At 43.8% G+C, this 23,148-nt stretch overlaps 1 protein-coding gene across 1 annotated transcript in view; it reads left to right on the forward strand.

Moving 5' to 3' along the window:
* The first annotated feature begins 1,830 nt into the window (after window positions 1-1,830).
* LOC131973161 (scavenger receptor cysteine-rich type 1 protein M130-like) overlaps window positions 1,831-23,148 on the forward strand; it is a 30,483-nt gene continuing 9,165 nt past the window's right edge. The window contains exons 1-5 of the mRNA XM_059335042.1: window positions 1,831-2,057; window positions 3,867-4,193; window positions 9,398-9,682; window positions 16,075-16,371; window positions 17,862-18,182. Of these exons, the coding sequence (XP_059191025.1) occupies window positions 1,958-2,057; window positions 3,867-4,193; window positions 9,398-9,682; window positions 16,075-16,371; window positions 17,862-18,182 (1,330 nt within the window). The 5' untranslated portion in view covers window positions 1,831-1,957. The remainder of the gene's footprint in view (window positions 2,058-3,866; window positions 4,194-9,397; window positions 9,683-16,074; window positions 16,372-17,861; window positions 18,183-23,148) is intronic.

Genomic DNA, 23,148 nt, shown 5'->3' on the forward strand with positions numbered 1-23,148 from the left:
ACTTTACTTTGCCAAATGTTGAATATGAATTAATTACACAAACAAAAAAGACATTACAATTATTTCCATGTATATAGTCTTCCTTATTATCTTAGCTACTGTTAATTATTAAGCAAAACTTCCGATTAGTGCTGAACAAAGTTTGTTTATATAAAAATACAAACGATAACTCAATTAAACACTGAAATGTCTCATTAATTGAACTGAAGAAACATGGCATGATCAGACTGATGAACCTTAACATCAGGTTACCTACTGATAACATATACTATATTAGGTTTATACTGCATATAGGTTATGCAGATATAGAATACAAATTGCTGCATAATATATTTTCCTTGTCAAAGTAATCCTTTCGCAATACGCCTTTATAGTCCTTTATATCTTTCTCATTGCAACTGAGCTGCATTGTTAAGTGTATTTTAAGGCATATATTTCAATTAAGATTTTGTTTGTCATTGACGAATTACTTCTGATCAAAGCTAATGAATGTCAATGCATGAAGGGCTTGGGATGGATGGAACAAACAAACATGAACATTAAACCAATAGGTTGCTGTTAGCACCTTATGTAGAGTCAAATGTCAGTGTGGAGGGATTTATGAAATCAACCAGCCGAGTAGTTTTGATACTTAAACCTCACCAAATTTGGACTGTTTCTCAACATTAACCACTTGTTTAAACTGCAGTTTTATTCATAATCGCACCATTAACCACCTGTTTGAACAGCTACTAATCCTGGGAGAAAGTACTTTTTCCTAGCCTGGGTATACCCATACTGCCTTGCGCGCTCGATTTAATTTCGAACATTCAGACAGTTTGGTGTCTAAGGCCATTTCTTAGCCCTGTTTTAGGGATCCAATCACAGAACGGGGAGGGACGGCAAGACGGTGAGGCGTACTATTGGACAGACGGAAGCTTGTAGTTTTGTAGTTTTCTTACGGATCCAACATGGCTGCAGCAGACTCCAAGCTCTCTTTGGATCTAGCTGTAGACAGCGTTTTAGATAGTTTAGAGCCAAAGTTGATTTTAAAACAAGAACAGCGTTTGACTTTATACTCCTGTTTCACCTTGAAAAAGGATGTTTTAGCCTTGCTTCCGACAGGATTTGGCAAAAGCCTAATTTACCAACTAGCCCCGCTACCGCTCACTGCTGTAACGCTGGTGATCTCGCTACGAGCCGGGGGACAGCGGAGCCACCAGAGACCCCCAGCAGCTCGTCTATTGACCATAAAATCAGTGGATGTGTGGCTGAATGACATGAGGGGGGAATAAGGCGTAAAAAAAAATGTAACAATCTTGCAGAAAGCAAGAACTGGAGAAGCAAAGCAGCAAGCAACACTCTCTCACAGACACACACACACACACCAACACTGCCAGTAGACTGTGAGCAGCCAGAGCCAGAACATGCTGCAGAAAAACGATGCAGAAGCAGAATTGAGCATTTTAGTCTCAAAGTAGAGATGGGCTAGTCTGGCTATGTAAACATCCATTTCTGTCACTCTACATGCGTCATCTGGTATAACTGATACGATTGGCTAAGAGCTACCTACAGACGCTTATGATAGACATTCGTAGCAAAGAATAAACGGCTCTGGAGGATAGTAAACCACGCCTCCTCTACGGAAAAATGAATAGCTAGTATCCAGACTATATCTCATTTGTGATATAGTCTGGCATTAGCCAGGCTAACTTTTTTCTTGAAATGTAACTGAGGAAGCTGTTTCATGGCATGGGATTGCTGCTGCAGAGCAGTATTGAGCTGAGATGCATGCTGGGGAAAATGTAATTTGAGGCCATAGTTCATGTTGATGAGGCAAAAAGATAGGCTGCAGGGACTATGCAAACAAACTTAAAGGTACAAGAGTGCAGAGTACACCCCTGCTGTATTCACTGAGTCAGCTACTAAAACTGTATGTAGGTTCATTTGTGTTTAGACAAATCGGTACAAATTAAAAATGTTCTCAATACAGCGAAATTTAATTTTCAGATTATTATTATTAGTGTTTTGTTATTTTGTTCTGATAACAACAGAGAGTTCCAGTCTAACAACAAAAGGTAAGTAAGTCAGTTTAACTTTGCAAAAAATAAAAGAAGCATGGGTGAGCCGACATTACAGTATGATGTTGTATTTTGAAATGACTAAAAAGCTAAAACATGTCTTATGAAACGAACAGTACTACAAATACTACAAAACTGTGAAAAAAAAGTAACAAGCTTAAGGAGGAAAAGCACTGCAATGTGATCACTGTAGGCTATGATAACGTTACTGTTTACTGGACAGGAAGGAAACAGACATGCCGTTTGTAAAACAGTATATATCACACTACAAGTTGTCAATTAGGAGTTAGGTCTTAGAGATATGAAGAAGGTTTTGCCAATTCTTCAGTCGGAAAGCATTATATCATTATAGAAGAATAGGTCGCGACAAGATGATATACTTAAAAGAGAGCCAGACTAAGCTGAAATGATGAACAAAAACATATGATAGATATGATAATTGTGTTACATCCTACTTGTTCCACTCTCACCCTCTCTCTGTTTATCAGACAACAAAAGAGACATGAATTAGCCTATTACAGGGGTCGGCAACCTTTACTAACTAAAGTGCCATTGTTGGCCAAAAAAAGAGAAAAATATCATAATTTTGAGCCTTACTATGAAGATGAAACAGCCTACTAAGTCTAAATGAACCTACCCATAATACTAGTAGGTCATAATGTACCGAGTATACAGAAGCTGAACAGCAAAATATATTCCAAGTACCATTTGAGAATGCACTTGCATGCATTTAAATTTTTTGAGGCGATAGACTGTATGAATGTAATAATGAATGTAATACTTGCGATTTTTAATAACTTATTTGAATAATTTCTGATGATTTTTAATGATGTCTACAATGTTTCATTGTTTTTACATGATCATTGTTAAATTTTATTTTTTTTTGGACCCCAGGAAGACTAGCTCGTCCCATTTTAGTGACAGCTAATGGGGATCCTTTTAACAATAAACAATAATGAGCATTTATTAGTATGATTTTGTCAGAAGGCAGCCGGGACCCAAGTGCAAATGAGAGGCTGGACACCAAAAATATCTGAGGAGATTTGGAATTGAAGGAAAAACTCAAAACTAGGCTTGATGTTGGCAAAATTCAGAGGTTAAGATGCCGATGCTCTATGGTGAATATTTAAGTTGACTAAAATGTAAAAAATAACATAAAATGTAAGCAACTTGAATTTATCAGGCACAGACCCCAGGCAGTGCTGGCCATCATAGCGGGCTGGTGGCCAGCAGCAGCAATTTGTCTGACCAGCAGGGGCGGACTTACTTAATAAATAAGTAATCATGTATGGGTTGTGGGCCTAAATTTTAGAAAAAGTCCAGGGCCTTTCTTAGTCCTCTTTTAATCTCCCATAGAAATGTCTTTAAAATTATTTTCAATCAAAATTAGAATCAACAAAATTTGCTTTGCGTCATCTAAAAAACACTACACATACATGCACACACTCAATGATAAAAATGCTACTGTGCTCAAGTCGTTTAAGACACCAAATACGTCAGGTAGAATAATGCCAAGGACATTCAGAATATTTTCCACTAAATATCAGCAGAGATTATATGACCTATGGAAGTTGTATTGCTTACGTTTGACAACTAAACTCTAAAGTAATTATATGTTAAATACACCTTAAATTAGAATTTTTGCCTTTTCCAAATTTGGTTGTGTTTTCTTAATTCAGGTTTTATGTTTCAGAAAAAAGACTGAAGTGTTTGCTGACTCTTGCATAATTTCCACAACCTCAGTACTTTCTTGAATTTGGTGCACTGAAACTAAATCAGAGCTTCTATTTCACATTCCTTGTTCAGTGCCCGAAGATGCTCGGCTGACCAACAGTGGCAGCCTCTGCTCCGGCAGGCTGGAGGTGAAGCATCATGGAGAGTGGAGAGCTATGAACATCAAGGAAGGAGCTAAAGCCGAGGGGTATGCACAACTGGCATGCACACAGATGGGTTGTGCCTCTGTAATTTCTGTAACACACAGCACCAAAATAACTGACCAGCAACCAGCATGGGAAGTTGATTTCACATGCCAAGGCACTGAGTCAACTCTTAAAGAGTGCAGAGGCAGCACAAGACGTAGAAGAGTGCAGGGCATCGCTTCTTCTGCCTCCAGTATGGAAGTCATCTGCTCAGGTAATCGGCTACAGAAAAAGAAAATTGGCATCAGCCAGTATATACATGTTTCATTACTAAGGATCATCGGCATCGTAGTGTGTGTGTGTGTGTGTGTGTGTGTGTGTGTGTATATATATATATATATATTTTTTTTTTTTTTTTTTTTTTTTTATTATCTCTAATTATAACAAAAATAACTACAGTTGCCTGAATAAATAAACAAACATTCAAAATGGTTTAGTCCACCCTGCGCCAGTCAACTTGATTGATCTTGCAGCAGTCAGTCAAGAAAGCTAAGTGAGTAGCACCATATCTAGAAAGAAAGCTGGGGGAAAACAGCTTTTAACTATTTTCAAAAGACAGGTGAGCAACATACACAGTTTAAGAATAATTTAAGCAAATACCAGCAATGTCAGCCAGCAGGAGTCTAGCTGGCTGTATAGCAAGTTTAATATTGTCATAAATTACTCAGCATCATAGGTACAATCTCATATGACATTGTACTACTAAATACACGGTTGCCCATAAAGTTGGAATAATTTTGTTTTCAATCTGTTAATGTCAATTGTGGTTTAATTTGGATTGTGCCGGAAAGAGAGGGGGGTGGTACCTATACGCACACTGGAAGGGGGACAGGCTTGTGGCAGAGCTGGTGAGAGAATTGTGGGAGCATTCCACCCACAGGAGTTGCTGGGACCAGGCCGAAGGGTTCCGCGGCACCAGGCGCAGCGCAGAGCCAGTCTGTCCATTAGTCTGTGGGTGAAACCCAGAGGACAGACTGGCTGTAGCCCCCACCAGGCTGCAGAACTCCCTCCAGAAGACTGAGGTAAACTGGGGACCTCAGTCGGACACCAAGTCAGCTGGAAGGCCATGCAGGCGGAACCAAGGATGATGTGGAAACGGGAGGGGCCAAAGGACTTTTACATTACATTACATTGCATGTCATTAAGCTGACGCTTCTGTCCAAAGTGACTTACAATAAGTGCATTCAACCTGAAGGTACTAGACTTAGACCACAGGAATCAAGTAAGTACATAACTTTAAGAGCCAACTGTCATCTCTACAGGAGTGCTATATGTTGAAGTAGAAAAGAAGAAGAGCATTTTTAAAAAATATATATATATGTTAGGTGACCATGACTTAACTGAGGTATTGTTGGAAAAGGTAGGTCTTCAGCCTGTGGCGGAAGATATACCAGCTGTCTGAGGTCCTGATGTCAGTGGGGAGCTCGTTCCACCAATTCGGTGCTAGGACAAAGAAAAGTCTGGAAGTGGCTTGAGGCGAGTTGACCCATGCAGGGTGGGGGTTGCCAGCTGTTTGGCTGATGCAGAGCGGAGAGGGCGAGCAGGGGTGTAGGGTTTGACAAGGTCCTGGATGTAAGTAGGACCTGAACCATTAGCAGTGGAGTACGCCAGAGATAGAGTCTTGAAGCGTATCCGCGCAGCCACCAGTAGCCAGTGAAGGGAGCGAAGGAGGGGTGTTGTGTGTGAAAATTTGGGAAGATTGAAGACCAATCGAGCAGCTGCAGTGTGGATGAGTTGCAGAGGTCGGATGGCTTTGGCAGTAAGACCTGCCATGAGGGAGTTGCAGTAGTCCAGGCGTGAGATGACCAGTGCCTGGACAAGGACCTGAGCTGCCTTCTGAGTGAGAAACGGGCGGATTCTCCTGATGTTATGCAGCAAGAATCTGCAAGATCTGGTGGAAGCGGTGATGTTTGTGGAGAGGGACAGTTGGTTGTCAAGAGTCACGCCAAGGTTTTTAGCGGTTTCTGTGGAGACAACCACTGTGTTCTGGACAGTGATGTGGAGGTCAGTGGTGGGAGAGCTCTTCCCTGGGAGGTAAAGTAGCTCAGTCTTTCCCAGGTTGAGTTTGAGGTGGTGCGAGGACATCCACTGGGAGATGTCCGCCAGACATGCAGAGATACGTGCTGCTGCCTGTGTTTCAGACTAGGGAAATGAGAGGATTAGCTGGGTGTCGTCGGCATAGCTATGATAGGTTGATGAGGGAGCCAAGGGAGTTGGTGTATACCGAGAAAAGGAGCGGACCAAGGACAGAGCCTTGGGGGGCCCCAGCGGTGAGTGGACAGGGTCCTGATACAGAACCCCTCCAAGTTACATGAAAGGTGCGGTCCTTGAGATAGGATTTGAGCAGAGACAGGGCAGAGCCCGACTCCCAGGTGGTGAATGGTGGAGATGAGGATCTGATGATCAACAGTATCGAAAGCTGCAGAAAGGTCAAGTAGAACCACCACAGATGAGAGAGAGGCCGCTTTCGCCTTGTGGAGCTGTTCAGTCACAGCGAGAAGGGCAGTCTCTGTTGAGTGGCCCTTCTTAAAACCAGACGTAGGGGAGCTCTGTTGGCATGCACAGAGTCTGACAGCCAAGGGGCGGGGGAGGACTTGCGTACTTTCCGAGGAGTGAGAGGGCAGAGCTAGTCAAGACTTAAGGCCTCCGGAACGTAGAGGCAGTTAGGAGGACAGGCACTGGGACCAGCCTGCCCCCCTGTGGCCGCTCTTACCCTCTCCTCAATGTTCCGGGTAAGAGACGCCACCAAACAGGAGGAAGGGAGAATGTTGGCCGGCTCCTTCCCGCTGAGGTGAACCTAAGTTTGAGGGTCTTCAATTCGGCCTCGGCCACGGGGTTCCTGCGGAACGGGACCTTGGAGCTACTGAGAGCCGTGAGGGGAACAGCCACGGAGCTGTAGTTATGGATGAAGTGGCGGTAGAAGTTGGCAAAGCTCAGGAAGCATTGGTACTGTTTACAGGAGTCAGGAATGGGCCAGGAGGTGACTGCAGAGAGCTTTGGCGGGTCCATCTGGAGACTGCCTTTGGCCATGACGTACCCCAGGAATGAGACGGAGGATGCGTGGAACACACATTTCTCTGCCTTCACAAACAGGGAGTTCTCAAGGAGACGTTGGAGCACAGACTGGACATGGCTGATGTGCTCCTCTTGGGACTTGGAGAAGATCAGGATGTCATCGAGGTAGACAAACACAAATTGGTTAAGTATGTCTCGTAGTACGTCATTAACCAGGAATTGGAAGATGGCAGGAGCGTTGGTGAGGCTGAAGGGCATTTCGTGGTATTCGTAATGCCCCGAAGGGGTGTTGAATGCCCTCTTCCAATCATCCCCCTCCCTGATGCGGACCAATTGATAGGCATTGCCAAGGTCAAGCTTGGTGAAGATGGTGGCCCCCTGGAGCAGTGCGAAGGTGGACGAGATGAATGGCAGTGGGTAGCAGTTCTTCATAGTAATGTCATTGAGGCCTCGGTAATCATTGCAGGGCCAAAAGTCTTGTCTTTCTTGTCCACGAAGAAGAACCCGGCCCCCGCAGGCGAAAAAGAAGGACGGATGATGCCAGCTGCCAGGGAGTTGTTGATGTAGGTCTCCATCGCCTTCCTCTCGGGAGCCGACAGCGAGTACAGGCAATGAGCCAGGCTGGCGGTCGATAGAGCAGTCATATGGCCGGTGAGGAGGAAGAGACAGAGCCTTGGCTTAACTGAACACCTGACGAAGGCTGAGGTGGTGTACAGGAAGGGAATGGCTGGAGCGGAGACAAGGCTTGCTTCAGACAGGTGCAATGACAAGAGGTTCCCCACTCACGGATGACTCCCTGCTCCCAGTCGATCTTAGGGTTGTGCCAACAAAGCCTTGGGTAACCCAGTATGAGCGGCTGACAGCAGCATATGTACCTGGGCGGTCTAATGTGTGACGGTGCCTAGGACGTGGCCATTGAGAGCTCGCGCAGAAACTGGGTCAGACAATGGGACCCCCCTGAGCCCCAACTGCTGCACCAGCCCCTCGTCGATGATACTGGCATCAGCCCCAGAGTCAATTAATATGGCCAGGGTCTGGGTACCTTCAGGGAGGATCAGGTGGGCTGGAAGTCGTGGCCGAAAAGGAGTCAAAGTAGTACTAGGGCTCACCAGTATCTGTTCGATTACTGGCGAGCCTGGTCTTTTACTTGACAGGAAAGTCTGTAATGTCCAGCCCTTACACAGTACATGCAGAGATTTCCCTGTCATTCATCGGAGAAGGGTTTTGTGCTGGATCCATTCTTGGCCAGATTGCACTGTCACGAATCGGGCAGGATCCAAATGCAGTACAACCAAGATTGATAGCAAGGTCTCTTTTATTGTTCCACACACAGCAGGAAGCACAGGAAACAATAAACACGAACAGTCTTACAACTAGAGTCTCTGAATGATACAGAAATACCAAAGTCCTGAGCACGGCCCTGAAGCTGGGAAGGCGATGACACAAGAGACAATCTGGCAACTGGTGTTGGGCTGGTGGGGCGTGGCATGCTGTACCAGAGCCCATAACAGGAAGTATATCAGTTTGCTTTTCCACAGGCTCTAGATTCACGTCATTGCATCACTGCTAATGTTTGTACATGTCTCTGCCCTCTCGACAAGTATAATAAGAATGGTAGACTACATGTCTCTCTACAACACATCTGTGCTGCTCATCTTTATCACTATGGATTCCCAATACATTCTTATTAAGACTGAACGTAAGATGTTAACATTGGACTTTGTTGGAAGCTAATGCTCGCGGGCTAGTGCTGGCTCCATAGCCTGTATCAATCACATTGCAGTTAAACAAATCAAATAAATGATACAAGTTTTAGTTGGTCTCTCCCAATGGCACCTAGTTGTTCCTAGTCTTGCTAGCCCGCTAACGCTCGCACGCAATTGATCGCAGATGTGATTCATTATTGACAAATAAAGTGTATATCTTCTCAAAACTTTATTAAACAATCTCTTCCAAACACATCATAATGAAAATCAAACCACAATTGACAGAGGATTGTGTCTGAAAACAAAATTATTCCAACTTTATAGGCAACTATGTACGTAGTAGAAGTGACATAACATAACCCCACAAACTAATATAATTATTTGTTGTGCCTCTTGGTCTGAGATGTATCACTCCAAAATGACCCACAGATTAATCCACGTCTCTCACATTTGCTCTTCTTTTTGTTCTGTTTTTGTGTGTGTTTAAAAAGGCTGAATACCAGCAGCATGCAGAGAAATCCTAAACTTTTTCTGATCCTAAACAACTCTTGTTGTCACACCAAACAGTATGGGGTATATTTAAAATATTACCACATCTCATATCTATATAGTGATAGTGTAGCAATTGCTTGCTGAAAGACAATATTTACCATGTTTTTTAAAAGATGCAGCTTGATCTTTCTGTCTCTATTTTCAGAATTTGTGAAACTTGTTGGGGGATCAGATGTTTGCCGTGGCAAAGTGGAGGTGAAGTTTGAGCACAGTTGGGCCTCGGTGTGTGTAGATGGCTTTGACTCTGAGGCTGAAAAAGTGGTCTGCAGGGAGCTCGGCTGTGGATCATCACAGTACTTGATGGGGTCAATTATGAAAGAAGGGCCAGTCTTATCCAAACAATACCAATGTAAAGGCAACGAGTCTCATCTTCAGGACTGTGCCAGTTTAACCCGCAATGACTGCAGATCATCTGCGAGAATTTCATGCAGTAAGTATACATTTTATATCTTTCTTAACCCTTTTTAGCTTAATGTCAATTGATTTCTATGGTGTAGGTGTTTATCTACATAGTGTGTTTCATTGTTTGTACGAAAAATTTTGTCACTTTTACTTAGCCGTTGAGCTTTATAGGCTAACATGCTACCAGGCAGACAGAGCCTCAGTCATGGCAGGTAAAACGTGCAGTGGGGGAGTATGTGCGATGTCAAAATGCTGTGTTTAGGCGCATTTCCTAGTTCCCTAGTTGAATACCCGGAATGAGGCGGGTATCCTTCGCCATATCAATCCCAACTAATTTTTTCAAGAAACTAGAAGGTGCAATAACCAGGTTCATATGGAGGGGGAAAGTACCCAGAATTAAAATCAAAACGCTGTATAACACCTCCTATTACGGTGGTTTGAAACTCCCTAATTTCAAATTTTTTTACTGGGCTGCTCAGCTAAGAGCTATCTGGTTCTGGCAGACAGAGATGCCCAACCCTCCAGCTTGGAGGCAAATAGAGCAATTCCATGCAGCGGATGTGCCATTGGCTGGTATCCCCTTTATTAAATCCTATCATACTTTGAAGGATGGCACAGATAATCCATTTATCAACCATACGTCTAAATTATGGTCAATTATACAACTACGTACCCGTAGTGTGAAACTACTGCATAGCAACACCCCCTTTCATAATAACCCAGCACTCCCACCTGTACTAAGAGATGGTCTCACTAAGAGGTGGCACAGCATGGGGATTAAAACATTTGGCGACCTCTATGATAATAATATACTCAAATCCTTTGAACAGTTAGAAGATTCCTTCAATCTTCCTGCTGTACATTTCTTTAAATATCTGCAGGTCAGGCACTTTATTTGCTCTCAACAGGGTGGGCATCCAACCCCTCTAGAATCTTCTGTGACTGATAACATTCTGAAGGGCATTCAACACCCTAAGGGCATGGTGTCCGAGAAATACAGCAGAATACTGGATCTCCTGACAAATAAAACTCAGAAATCTAGGGCTAAATGGGAACAAGATCTTGATTTCACCTTTAAAGCAGTGGTGGGCCGTCAGGGCCAGCAAGGCCTTCTCTGCTGGCCTAACATAACCAGAAATCATGATCATAATTATGATAAAGGTTAATTTAATTTTTAATTTTCTTTCCCTAAATATCTAAAAGTATTCATATTCTCTTCATTTCACAGAGAGACTTGTTTATTGTGTCGCTGTCGCCAAAGTATAGCCGTCTTGTTAGTGTCTTTCTGAATTAAACTGCGATTTTGCAATGTATTGTACAATCTTGTTAAAGCTTGCATATTCTTTGTGGACTAATTTAATAAAACTTTTTGGAAAGATAATTTTAAAGACCCTTTTATTTTTAAGTTTTGACAGTAGCATACCAGATATGTTTTAATTGCTGATGCGCCGGATAATAGCCCATTTTGTACACAACTGAGGTGATGCAATGCCTAGTAGTGCTTAAGTGTGTTTCTAACTACTCTCCAGTCCTGGTGTTATAAATGCTGGCATAATGAAAGGTATTTATTGACTAAGTTGGACATCACTGAAGGCCTAAGTGTGAAATTCACCGCCCGCCACTGCTTTAAAGACTGTGATTGGGAAGCGCTGTGTAGCTCAGCTCAAAAGTGTTCGTATAATAGCCGTCATAGGCTTCTACAGATTAATCTCATTCATAGAATTTATCTCACACCAGAGAGACTCCATAAAATGTACGGTACTATTTCTGAACTTTGTCCAAGGTGTAAGATCACTACAGGGAGTCTTATCCACATGTTTTGGGATTGTGTAAATTTGAAACACTTTTGGGATCATATTCTGGATGCACTCAAGGGCATCACAGGGATTGAGATTCCTCACTCACCAAGATTGGTTTTGCTAGGGGATTTATCTGTTTTACCCACTAACAAGAAAATGAAAACACGTTTTCTTAGGCTATCCCTAATTGCTGGAAATAAATGTATTGCCATACTGTGGAAAAGTGAAAGTCCACCCACTGTCTCAATGTGGCTTAAGGAAGTTGCATCATACATGGCCTCTGAAAAAATTATGTTCAATGTGAAAAAGAAACCCCATCTTTTTGAAAAATGCTGGAGTGACTTTAAAACATATCTGGAGTTAACTAGTTGAGTACTGTCAATGGTGTAGCGGTAGTTGTTGGTTGTTACCACACCTGTAAGACCAAGCCAATATCATGACCTTTGTTGAATGTAATTTAATGTGCTTTGAACTTTCTTTATATTTTTTATGGTTTTCATTTATTTTTCTATTATTTACTTCTGCATTGTATTTATCTATCATCTACTTTACTATTACTGTTATTATTATCCTTTTTTAGGGACCGAGCACTAACGGTGCGAGGACCCTATTGAAATTGGTCCGTTTATTATTATTCTTCTTGTTGTGATTTTTGAATTGCCTTTTTTTTTACTTTATCATATTCAGAACTTTACAATTTTTGGAATATACGTCAATCTCCCGTGAAATTTACGTATTCTGGTATTCGCGGGAATGGACCTTGCAAAATGACTCACTAGCGCCCCCTTGAAATTTTCAAAAGAGCCTCACAATATAGGATTTTTTCACCTAGAGACACGAAATTTGGTCCATACATATATCATGGCAAGACGCACCAAAAAGTCTCAAGAACCCATACCCTAAAACGTACAGGAAGTCGGCCATCTTGGATCGAAAATGGCGTTTCCTGCTGTTTTGGGCCATTTCCACGTTGCATACTTTAACGAACTCCTCCTACAGATTTCATCCAATTCTCTTCAAACTTGGTCAGTAGCCTCACAAGGCCTTTGGGATCAAAAGTTGTATAAATCTTTACCGTCGGTCACACTATGTGGGCGTGGCATGGCGGCAAAATATGGCGTCTCGCCATAAAACACGAGATTGTTATAACTTTTCCATTCTTTGTCCCATCTGGTCCAAACTCCTCATGCTTCATCAGAGTCTAGCCCTTAACACTTCTACATAATAATATTTCATAAAGCCCCGCCCCTAATGCTTAATCCACGCCCCCTTTCATCAAATGATCACGTTGCATACTTTAACAAACTCCTCCTACAGATTTAATCCCATTGACTTCAAATTTGCTCAGTACCATCACAAGGGCTTTGGGATCAAAAGTTATATAAATCTTTACTGCCTGTCACACTATGTGGGCGTGGCATGTCGGCAAAATATGACGTTTCGCCATAACACAAGACACTGTATAACTTGACCATACATTGTCCAATCTGTCCCAAATTTCACACACGTGATTAGGGTCCAGCCCGGAACACACCCATGTGTCAATATTAACACACAGTCATAGCGCCCCCTGCTGGCTACAGGAAGTCACATGTTTTATACTTAGCCCTCGCAGTAGGCTTCACGTAGAGACACGAAATTTGGTACACACCTGAATCATGTGAAGACATACCAAAAAGCCTCTTGGACCCATATCTCAAACCCAACAGGAAGTCCGCCATCTTGGTTCGAATATCGCACAATTCATAATTTTTACCCATTTCCACGCTGCATACTTTAACGAACTCCTCCTACAGATTTTATCCAATTGACTTCAAACTTGGTCAGTACCATCACAAGGCCTTTGGGATCAAAAGTTGTATAAATCTTTACCGACGATCACACTATGTGGGCGTGGCATGGCGGCCAAATATGGCGTCTCGCCATCTAACACCAGACTGTATAACTTGACCATACATTGTCCAATCTGTCCAAAATTTCACACACATGATTAGGGGCCAGCCCTGGACACACCCACGTGTCAATATTGACACCCAGTCATAGCGCCCCCTGCTGGCTACAGCAAGTATTATGTTTTACACCTACCCCGAGCACAGTGGTAGGAGACACGCCATTTGGGACGCATAGGGACTCCCCCGACGTGCCCTACCCCGACGTGCCCTCCTCCGACGGCTCCACTCTGCGAGAGCCCGTTCAGTACTGCTTGCAGTCCTAGTTATTATTCATCATCTCCCAAATGAATTGCCTTTTTGGGGCCTTTATCATATTCAAAAACTCCTGATATTTGGAATATACATAAATCCCTTGTGAAATTTACGTATTCTAGTGGTCGTGGGAATGGGTGTGGCACAATGGCTCACCAGCGCACACAAACTTTTCTACCGTGAAGGCATTACTCCTACCCATTAAACCCTATCCACTTCTAACTTGGTCAGTTTCATCATGAAGCCTTTGTGATGAAACATACTCAAAATTTTGACGGACCGTCACACTATATGGGCGTGGCATGGCGGCAAAATATGAAAACACGAGACTGTATAACTTGACTATACATTGTCCAATCTGTCCCTAATTTCTCACACGTGATGAGGGTCCACCCCTGAACACACCCACATGTCAATATTGATACACTGTCATAGCGCCCCCCGCTGGCAACAGGATGTAACAACTTTTATGCCTAGCCCCAGCAGCAGGTTTCACGTAGAGACACGAAATTTGGTACACACGTGCGTCATGTGGAGACGCACCAAAAAGCCTCTTGGACCCATACCTCAAACCCAACCGGAAGTCCGCCATCTTGGTTTGAAAATCGCACTTGTCATTGTTTTTGGCCTTTTCCAGGTCGCATACTTTAACGAACTCCTCCTACAGATTTCCCCCGATTTACTTCAAACTTGGTCAGTACCATCACAAGGCCTTTGGGATCAAAAGTTGTACAAATCTTTACCGACGGTCACACTATGTGGGCGTGGCATGGCGGCAAAATATGGCGTCTCGCCACAACACACGAGACTGTATAACTTGACCATACATTGTCCAATCTGTCCCAAATTTCACACACGTGATTAGGGTCCAGCCAGGAACACACCCACGTGTCCATCTTCACAGACAATCATAGCGCCCCCTGCTGGCTACAGGAAGTAACATGTTTTACACCTACCACAAGCACAGTGGTAGGAGACACACAATTTGGTACGCATAGGGACTGAGCCAAAAGCGCTGCGTCCGATGTGCCCTCCCCTGACGGCGCCTCCCCCGACGGCTCCACTCTGCGAGGGCCCGTTCAGTACTGCGCGCAGTCCTAGTATTGTTATTATTATTTTATTTATTTATTTTTCATTATTATTATTATTAGGGATTAAGGCAAGAGTTGGCCTTTGGGGCCTGATTTGGGAGGGGGTGGGTTTGGGTGGAATTTGAAGTTCTACTGCCATTACTGATGCTGTAAACTGTATGAAAAAATGTTAATAAATAAATTGTTTTTTAAAAAAAAGAAAGCGACTGGAGACAAATCTCCTTCTTACTCTTCTTAAGGAGTCGCTAACGAGCCGGAGGCCGGCTTATTAAGAAGAGCTGCAGTTATTGGCAGTTAGCTACAGCTAGCTCTGTAGCCACTCTGTAGACTTTTCTCTGTCCTGGCACCCAAATGGTGGAACGAGCTCCCCACCGACATCAGGACCTCAGACAGCCTGTACATCTTCTGCCGCAGGCTGAAGACCTACCTCTTCCAACAATACCTCGGTTAAGTCATGGTCACCTAATATATATATCATATATATATATATATATATATATATATATATATTTTTTTTTTTAATGCTCTTCTTTTCTCTTCTTTTCTTCTTTAACATATAGCACTCCTGTAACTATGACAGTTGGCTCTTAAAGTTATGTATTTACTTGATTCCTGTGGTCTAAGTCTAGTACCCTCAGGTTGAATGCACTGATTGTAAGTTGCTTTGGACAAAAGCGTCTGCTAAATTACATGTAAGCTGCAGAGCCGGAGGGGATGTTTACCCCTCAGCATCCAGTCTGCAAATTGCTAATAGGCTAACAGTTAGCTCTGTAGCAGTACAGTGTGTATGTGCTGCTGCTGCAGGAGGTGTTCACTTCGCGATCTCTGTTTATTTACAACAAGCACCGGACACTCTGTGCACAGTTAGTGATGCCGTTAATTCACAATCACTATGTTTATGATCAGCGGAGACTCTGTGCATAATTAGCCATGCTGCTTTCAGCTGCTGACGTTGTGCACAGTTAGCGACGGCGAAAACCATACGTCACCTCCGGAGTCTCTAAATCCCTCTGGGGGCTAACTTGTAGTGGAGACATGCAGAGTGAGCGGACTTTTGAGAGGGTGTGGCCTGAGACTTTCCCAGTGGCCACTTCCCCCCCCTGCTGGAAATACGGCTATGTTCACTATTTTAACGTGTAAGAAGATTATTTTGTTACTGTGAAATGACCACAGTTTATAATCAAGGCATTTATTTTGATACATTTTTGACAAGTTATTTGTTTGTTTGTTTTCTTCTTACTGTTGTGTATCAAAATAAAAAGATTTGAGTAAAATTAGAAAACATTCATGTATGAGGTTTGCAATGACCCTCTTGTCTCTGTCCAGGGCCTTATGATGTGAGACTGGTGGGAGGAGAAAATCATTGTAAAGGCACACTGGAGGGAAAGAATCATGGAGAGTGGAGGCCCCTGATTGATTCGTGGAATTTCTGGAGATCAGAATACTCTGCCGAGGTTTGTAAGCAGCTAGACTGCGGAAACTTAATCTCAACATCAAGGAGCCGTCTTCCGAAAAGTCAACATGTGTGGCGGCTTACAACTGACTGTGATCTCGGTGGTTCCTCATTTTGTAAATCATGGATCGCGGATGGCTCAGCCGAAGTTTTAATGTTGTCCTGTTCAGGTAATTGTAAAATATAGGTGAATATCTTTTTGTTTATTCTTTTGTCCACTATTCTCCTTTGTTATGACAACTAGTTCGGATTACAAAACTCAAAATTCATAGAAGTTACCTAGAGACTCCAGTTCCATGCTATTGGGTTATGTATTAGGCAGAATAAGAATAATGATTGGAAAATTTGTACCAGTATTTATCACAGATAATATTCAATCAATAAAAATCATTTGACTTTGATTTGGCCAAAAACTATAGTGATTTCCATTTATCCTTCCTTTTGGGACTCGATCAGACCTTAAGCCAGTTCTTTAATACTACTTTTAAATCAGCTGCATCAACTTTAATGTGTAAGTGCTGCAAAATGTGCAGCTATGATGTTAGGTAGACACAGAGCGCATCAAGTGGTAAAATAAAAATATTCACCTTTGGGATTTTCTGCCAGCATTCGGTGTTCACCCTATTTGCAGTATCAGTGTTACTTTTTGCTGTAATGTTTTTCATATTTTCAATAGAAGACGGTGGACCTAAAGTACAAAACACAATGGCAAATTAGAAAACACAACAACAAATCAGAAAACACAACAAAACAGAAAACACAACGACAAATCACAAAACACAAGAACAAATCAGAAAACACAACAACAAATCAGAAAAAACAACAACAAATCAGAAATGCGACAACAAAACAGAAAACACAACAATAAATAAAAAACACAACAACAAATCAAAAAACACAACAACAAACCAAAAAAGACGGCAAATCAAAAAACATGTTTTCTGTATTGTCGTTATGTTTTTTGATTTGTTGTGTTTTTTGATTTGCACTTCAGGGCCACCGTACATAAAGGTTTTGTGTAGCGGATGATCTGGGTATTTCCAGATGGCCTGCAACATCTTGACAGTGCATCTCTCCACCACCTCAGGATGTCATAATTACGAGATCTTTTCTTGTAATTACAAGATAAGCTGTCCAATTTTTTATTTATTCTGTGAATGCAATGTGCTGCTGTAGGAGAGGCTCCAGTGTGAAATACATTAAAGTAATAGTAAAAGAACATTAGTGTCAGCTTGTCAGTACTACATTCTAAATACATTAGGCCCGGGGCCCATCTAATAGCACATTTCAGTAATGATCCTACACAATGAATGGCCTATTTTAGAAAAGAAAATTAATCTGCTGACTTCAAAGTGGAGTCAAAATATGTCACTTCAATGTAGTGGAGTAAAAGTAATACATTTACCAAGAAAGGGGTCTGGTCATACAAACTGAATCATTGAACTTCTGTAAAATAACTTACCACTTAGAAAATGTAAGGATTCTTTATTTAAAGAACAATCAGGCTGAAAAAAGTTGTTGTGTGTAACTGGCTTTTCTTCTTAGCATATACATGTAATGAACTGATTGAGAGCTGCTCTCAATGTTTCTGGATTTATTAAGATTTGTTGTGCTTTACAATCTGAAAATACTGTTATATACTGTATCTCTGTTTCTGTAGAGGCTGTGAGACTTGTAAAAGGGCCCAGCAGATGCTTAGGTGAGCTGCAGGTGAAGACTAGTCAGTCATGGATGTCAGTGCGGTCGTCTGACTTAAACCCAGAGACTGCACTAGTTGCCTGTAGAGATCTTGGCTGTGGGTTTCCTGATGTATACTATGGAAAGCTGTATTCGGACCATTTTCAAAATCCAGAACATATATTGAATCGGACCTTTAAGTGTGAAGGTAATGAGAAGCATCTTGCGGATTGTCCCTCCACTACGTTCAACGCCACAAAAGAGGAACTACAAGAATGTCTTCATACCTACCTGACCTGCATAGGTAATAGCCAAGGTTATTTTAGTTATGTTTCTAGAGGATAAGAGCTGGGGGTTTTGTGTGTCACAGGAATACAACAATGCTTTGGATAAAATAAAATGTGTATTCTTTTACACTGTCTTTGTCAGACAACAGTCAACAGATACAGTTTTTTACAACCGCTATGACCCGTTGTTCGATACTTTTAATGCTTTTTCAAAACTCTTCACACAGTTACCACAACATCACCCCCACACATTTTACACATTGAAAATTAGTTTTAACTCCTTTTACACACAAGCTCAATCAAGACCAAAACAGTAGTTGTTACCTGGTGAATTTTCAATTGCTTTCACATGGTTTGTCAAAACAGAAAACCTCATGTTCAAAACTAATGGATTGAAGATTACATTGATCACAGCTTCCGCTCCTTTTTCTTTTTGTGTATTTGACAATACTGTCACAGTTTCAGCTCTGTCTCCCTGTAATTTTCCACTGAGCCTGCCTCCTCCTCACTCCACCTGTCAGCCACTCCCTCCTCATCAGCCAGACTCTCTCCACCTGTTTACACAGCTGCCCTTTATCACTAATCAAGCCACTATAAAGACTCCTGCCTCACACACATTCACTGCCAGATTGTAAGTGCACCATGTCTCCAGTGTTTTTTCTAGTGTGCCTTTTGGTTTTGATTCTTGCCTCTGCCTCTGCCTTATCCCTTTGGATTGTTTGCCTGGCTTGCCTGACTGAACTCCCGTGTACAGAACCTTTGCTTGTGATTAGTGATGGCTGATCGAGGCTTTGTTGAAGCTTCGACACTTTATACAAAACATGGTTCATTACTCGAAGCTTCAATGACACACAGTGCTCCAGTAGGACATCTAGTGGTCAATAAAATGAAGTGCAATCGAGACGTGTCATTGATTGGTTCATGGATTTGTTTTCAACTACACTAGTTGACTGTATGTTTCGGGTCGATACAACAACAATATTGCTAGTAACGGGGCATCCCGGTGGCTCACACTGGTAGAGCGCGCAGCATTAAGGCAGAGTCCTTGCTGCGGCGGACCCGGGTTCAAATCCAGCCTGCGGTCCTTTTGCCGCATGTCCTCCCCTCTGTCTCCCCCTTTCTATCTATTACTGCATGAAAAATGCCAAAAAAAATAAGCTTAAAAAAATCAAATAATAATATTGCTAGTAATAATGAAGACATTAACTATTGAAGACCATGTTTCTTACTTGACCTGTCTGTTACCCTATATAGATTTAACTTTTGTGTTATGAAACATTTAAATGGTGCTGCTACATTCATACATTTTCACATGGGGCTGGTGCAAATACAGATTATATTATGGATTTTTGCAAAGAATGTTTTGGGGTTCATTGGTAAAGATGTTCATGGGTGGGTGGGGAAAGAGATCAGCGAGGTAGCGGTTCACTTCCACAATAGTGTTGGTGATTCGGTCACGTGACTCCTGACATTCGAAGCAGCAAAGTGCTTCGAACGTCACAAGTCACGTGACCAAACCGCGCTTCGGGACGTTTGCTTCATGAGCTACCGCGCATGTGTCGGAGCTTCAAGTGTCAGCGGACCATCACTACTTGTGATTAAACACTGGTTACCTCCTGTTTCTGCCTCCTGTGTGCTGCAATTGGGTCCATACACAACCCGTTACAGTACAATCTGGCCAATCATGGACCCAGCGCACACCTCTTCACCATCGTCCCGTTTCGAGAGGATCGAGGGAATTCTCCAGCAGCATGAGGCAACGATGGCCAACACCGCTGCTGAGGCACGTCAGTCGGCAGCTGTTCACGAACAGGCGCTGGCTACGCTAGCTGCTCAGGTCCAACAGCTAACAGCAGTCCTGACCCAGCAGGCAGTTTCAGCTCCCCCTCCTGCTCCTCTGCCGCCACCCCGAGCGCTACGCTGGAGAACCTGAAGGCTGCAACCCATTCATCACAAACTGTTCCATCCTGTTTTCCCTGCAGCCCTACACATTTGCCTCTCAGGAGGCTGAGGTGGCCTTTACCATCAACCACCTGACGGGCAGCGCATGACTGTGGGGCACCGCCGAATGGGAAAGACGCACGCCAGCCTGCTCTTCCTTCCTGGCATTTTCTGCAGAGCTTCGCAAGGTGTTTGGGGTGATCTCCATGGGACCTGATGCTACCGGAGGACTTAAGGGTCTACGTCAGGAAGACCGGAGTGTTTCTGACTATGCCATAGAGTTTTGCACTAGAGCACGCCTAAGTGACTGGAACTATGCAGCTCAGTGTGATGTTTTCCTGGCTGGGCTAGCGGAATATATAAAAGATGAACTGGTCTCCTTTGATTTGCCGTCCTCCCTTGATGGTTTAATTGAACTGACTTGCAGAGTGGATAGGCGCTTCCAGGCAAGGAGACGGGAGCGACGCAAGGGGGAGACCGATTGCGGCTCTTCCACCCGGCCTCGAGGTACTCCAGCAGCTACCAGCATCACGTCAGGGCCACAACCTGGGGGAGTGGAACCCATGCAGGTGGGGCGTACCAGCCTCACTCCTGAGGAGCATGAGCGCCGCCAGGGAAATCTCTGCCTGTACTGTGGCCAGCCTGGTCACTTTATATCCCGGTGCCCAGCAAAAGGCACGGCTCACCAGTAGTGGGGGATGTACTGGTGAGCCGAACCACAAGACTCCCCCACTCAAAGACCCCTGTGCCACGCTCGGCTCCTGCTCGCTAATGGATCCCACACCCTCACTACTTTCATTGACTCTGGTGCTGATGATGGCATCATTGATGAGGACCTAGCCCTTCAGCTGGTTATCGAGAGGGTACCCCTGCCATGTCCTGTTCCTGCCAGTGCCCTGGATGGTCACCTACTGGCGACAGTGACTCACCAGACTATGCCAGTCCGCATGCTCCTGTCTGGTAACCATCATGAGACCATCCAGTTTCTTATCCTGCGGTCACCCCAGCATCCACTTATCCTGGGGTACCCCTGGCTCCGCCGCCACAACCCCCACATAGACTGGGCAACTGGAGCCATCCTGGGATGGAGCTCATCCTGCCACCTGATTTGCCTGACTATCGAGAGGTATTCAGTAAGGTCAAGGCCACATCTCTGCCTCCACATCACCCCTACGATTGTGCCATTGACCTGCAACCAGCCACCACTCCACCCAGGGGTCACCTGTTTTCCTTGTCTACACCTGAAAGAGGCCATGGAAGTGTACATTCTTTCCTGCTCTTTCCAGGCCAGTGCCCCTCGCCTCTGGAATGCACTTCCACTGACCTTACGCAGCATAGAGTCCACTGACAGTTTTAAGAGGGAACTTAAAACATATCTCTTTTAGGCAGACTTTCCCCTGATGTTGATGTTTCCCGGGCATATGTGAAGTTACCTGTTGTTGTGCTATTGTGTGTTTTTTTTTGTTAACTCTATATTCTACTGCATTTTATCCCTGATGTAAAGCACTTTGTGATTGAATCTATGAAAAGTGCTCTATAAATACATTTTACTTTCTTACTTTACTTACTTACTTAAATTCCTCTCTGGCTGCTGGGATCATCCGCCCCTTTTCTTCACCTGCTGGTGCTGGGTTCTTCTTCTTCGTGGAGAAGAAGGACAAGTCACTGAGGCCTTGCATCGACTACAGGGGCCTCAATGACATCGCTATCAAGAACCGCTACCCACTCCCACTCATCTCCTCAGCATTTGAGTTGCTGCAGGGCGCAACCATCTTCACCAAGCTAGACCTCTCAACGCCTATCACTTGGTCCGGATCCGGGAGGGTGATGAGTGGAAGATAGCATTAAACACCCCCACTGGACATTACGAGTACCTGGTGATGCCTTTCGGCCTCACCAATGCCCCGGCCGTCTTCCAGGCCCTGGTGAATGATGTTCTGAGGGACATGTTAAACAGGCATGTGTTCGTTTACCTGGACGACATTCTAATATTCTCCAAGTCTCAGGAGGAGCACATCCACCACGTCCAGGCTGTCCTTCAACGCCTACTTGAGAACTCTCTGTTTGTTATGGCTGAGAAGTGTGAATTCCACTCCTCCTCTGTCTCCTTCCTGGGGTACATCGTGGGACAGGGCAGTGTGGAGATGGATCCTGCCAAGATGTCAGCTGTTTCGTCCTGGCCCGTCCCTGACTCATGAAAACAGCTACAACGGTTCCTGGGGTTCGCTAATTTCTACCGGAGGTTCATCCGTGGCTATAGCACTGTAGCTGCCCCACTCACAGCCATTACCTCTAAAGCCAGTTCGAGAGAGTCCACGGATTCCTGCTGCTCCGCCTCCACCACCGCCTCGAGTCATCGATGGAGGTCCTGCCTACACAGTTCGCCGTCTGCTTAGTTCCCGCCGCCGCGGGAGAGGCCTGCAATACCTGGTCGACTGGGAAGGCTACGGCCCAGAAGAAAGATCCTGGGTCCCAGCTCGACACATTGTGGACGCTCATCTCATCAGAGAGTTTCACCGCCACCATCCTGACCAGCCCTCCAAGACCTCTGTGCACACTGGGGCTGCACAGACAGCTACTGTGTCTCCTCTTCCATCGGTGACTTCTGATGACGAGGGGGATGAAGAAGAGCCGTCTTCTGGTGAGGACAACTCGCTCCCTGATGCTAAGGAAGTCGAGATGGACATGTCTGATGAATTTTTTTCTGACATGACTCGGTCACTTTTTGTACTGAGTGTTGTACAAAAAAAAGGAACAAAATTCATGCCCAACAAATGAAAAATAAAGAACATCATCACAAACATTAATTTACATGTATGATCAATACAATAATCTGTTGATTGTAAAAGAAAAAGGAAAAAAAGTCGATTTGACACATGCTAAGTGATTCAGTTTGTGTTATTCCATCAGTTGTCAGTGTTTTTTATGACCCTGTGCTGTGACTGACTAAATGTTTCTGTTGGAAGACAACGTGTGTCAGTGCTTTGGTGGATTTGGTGAACTGTCTTAGTGTGTTATTGTATTTTGGAAGCGTGATTTTGA

This window comes from Centropristis striata, chromosome 1 (assembly GCF_030273125.1).
Source record: "Centropristis striata isolate RG_2023a ecotype Rhode Island chromosome 1, C.striata_1.0, whole genome shotgun sequence".
In the NCBI taxonomy this organism is placed as follows: domain Eukaryota; kingdom Metazoa; phylum Chordata; class Actinopteri; order Perciformes; family Serranidae; genus Centropristis; species Centropristis striata.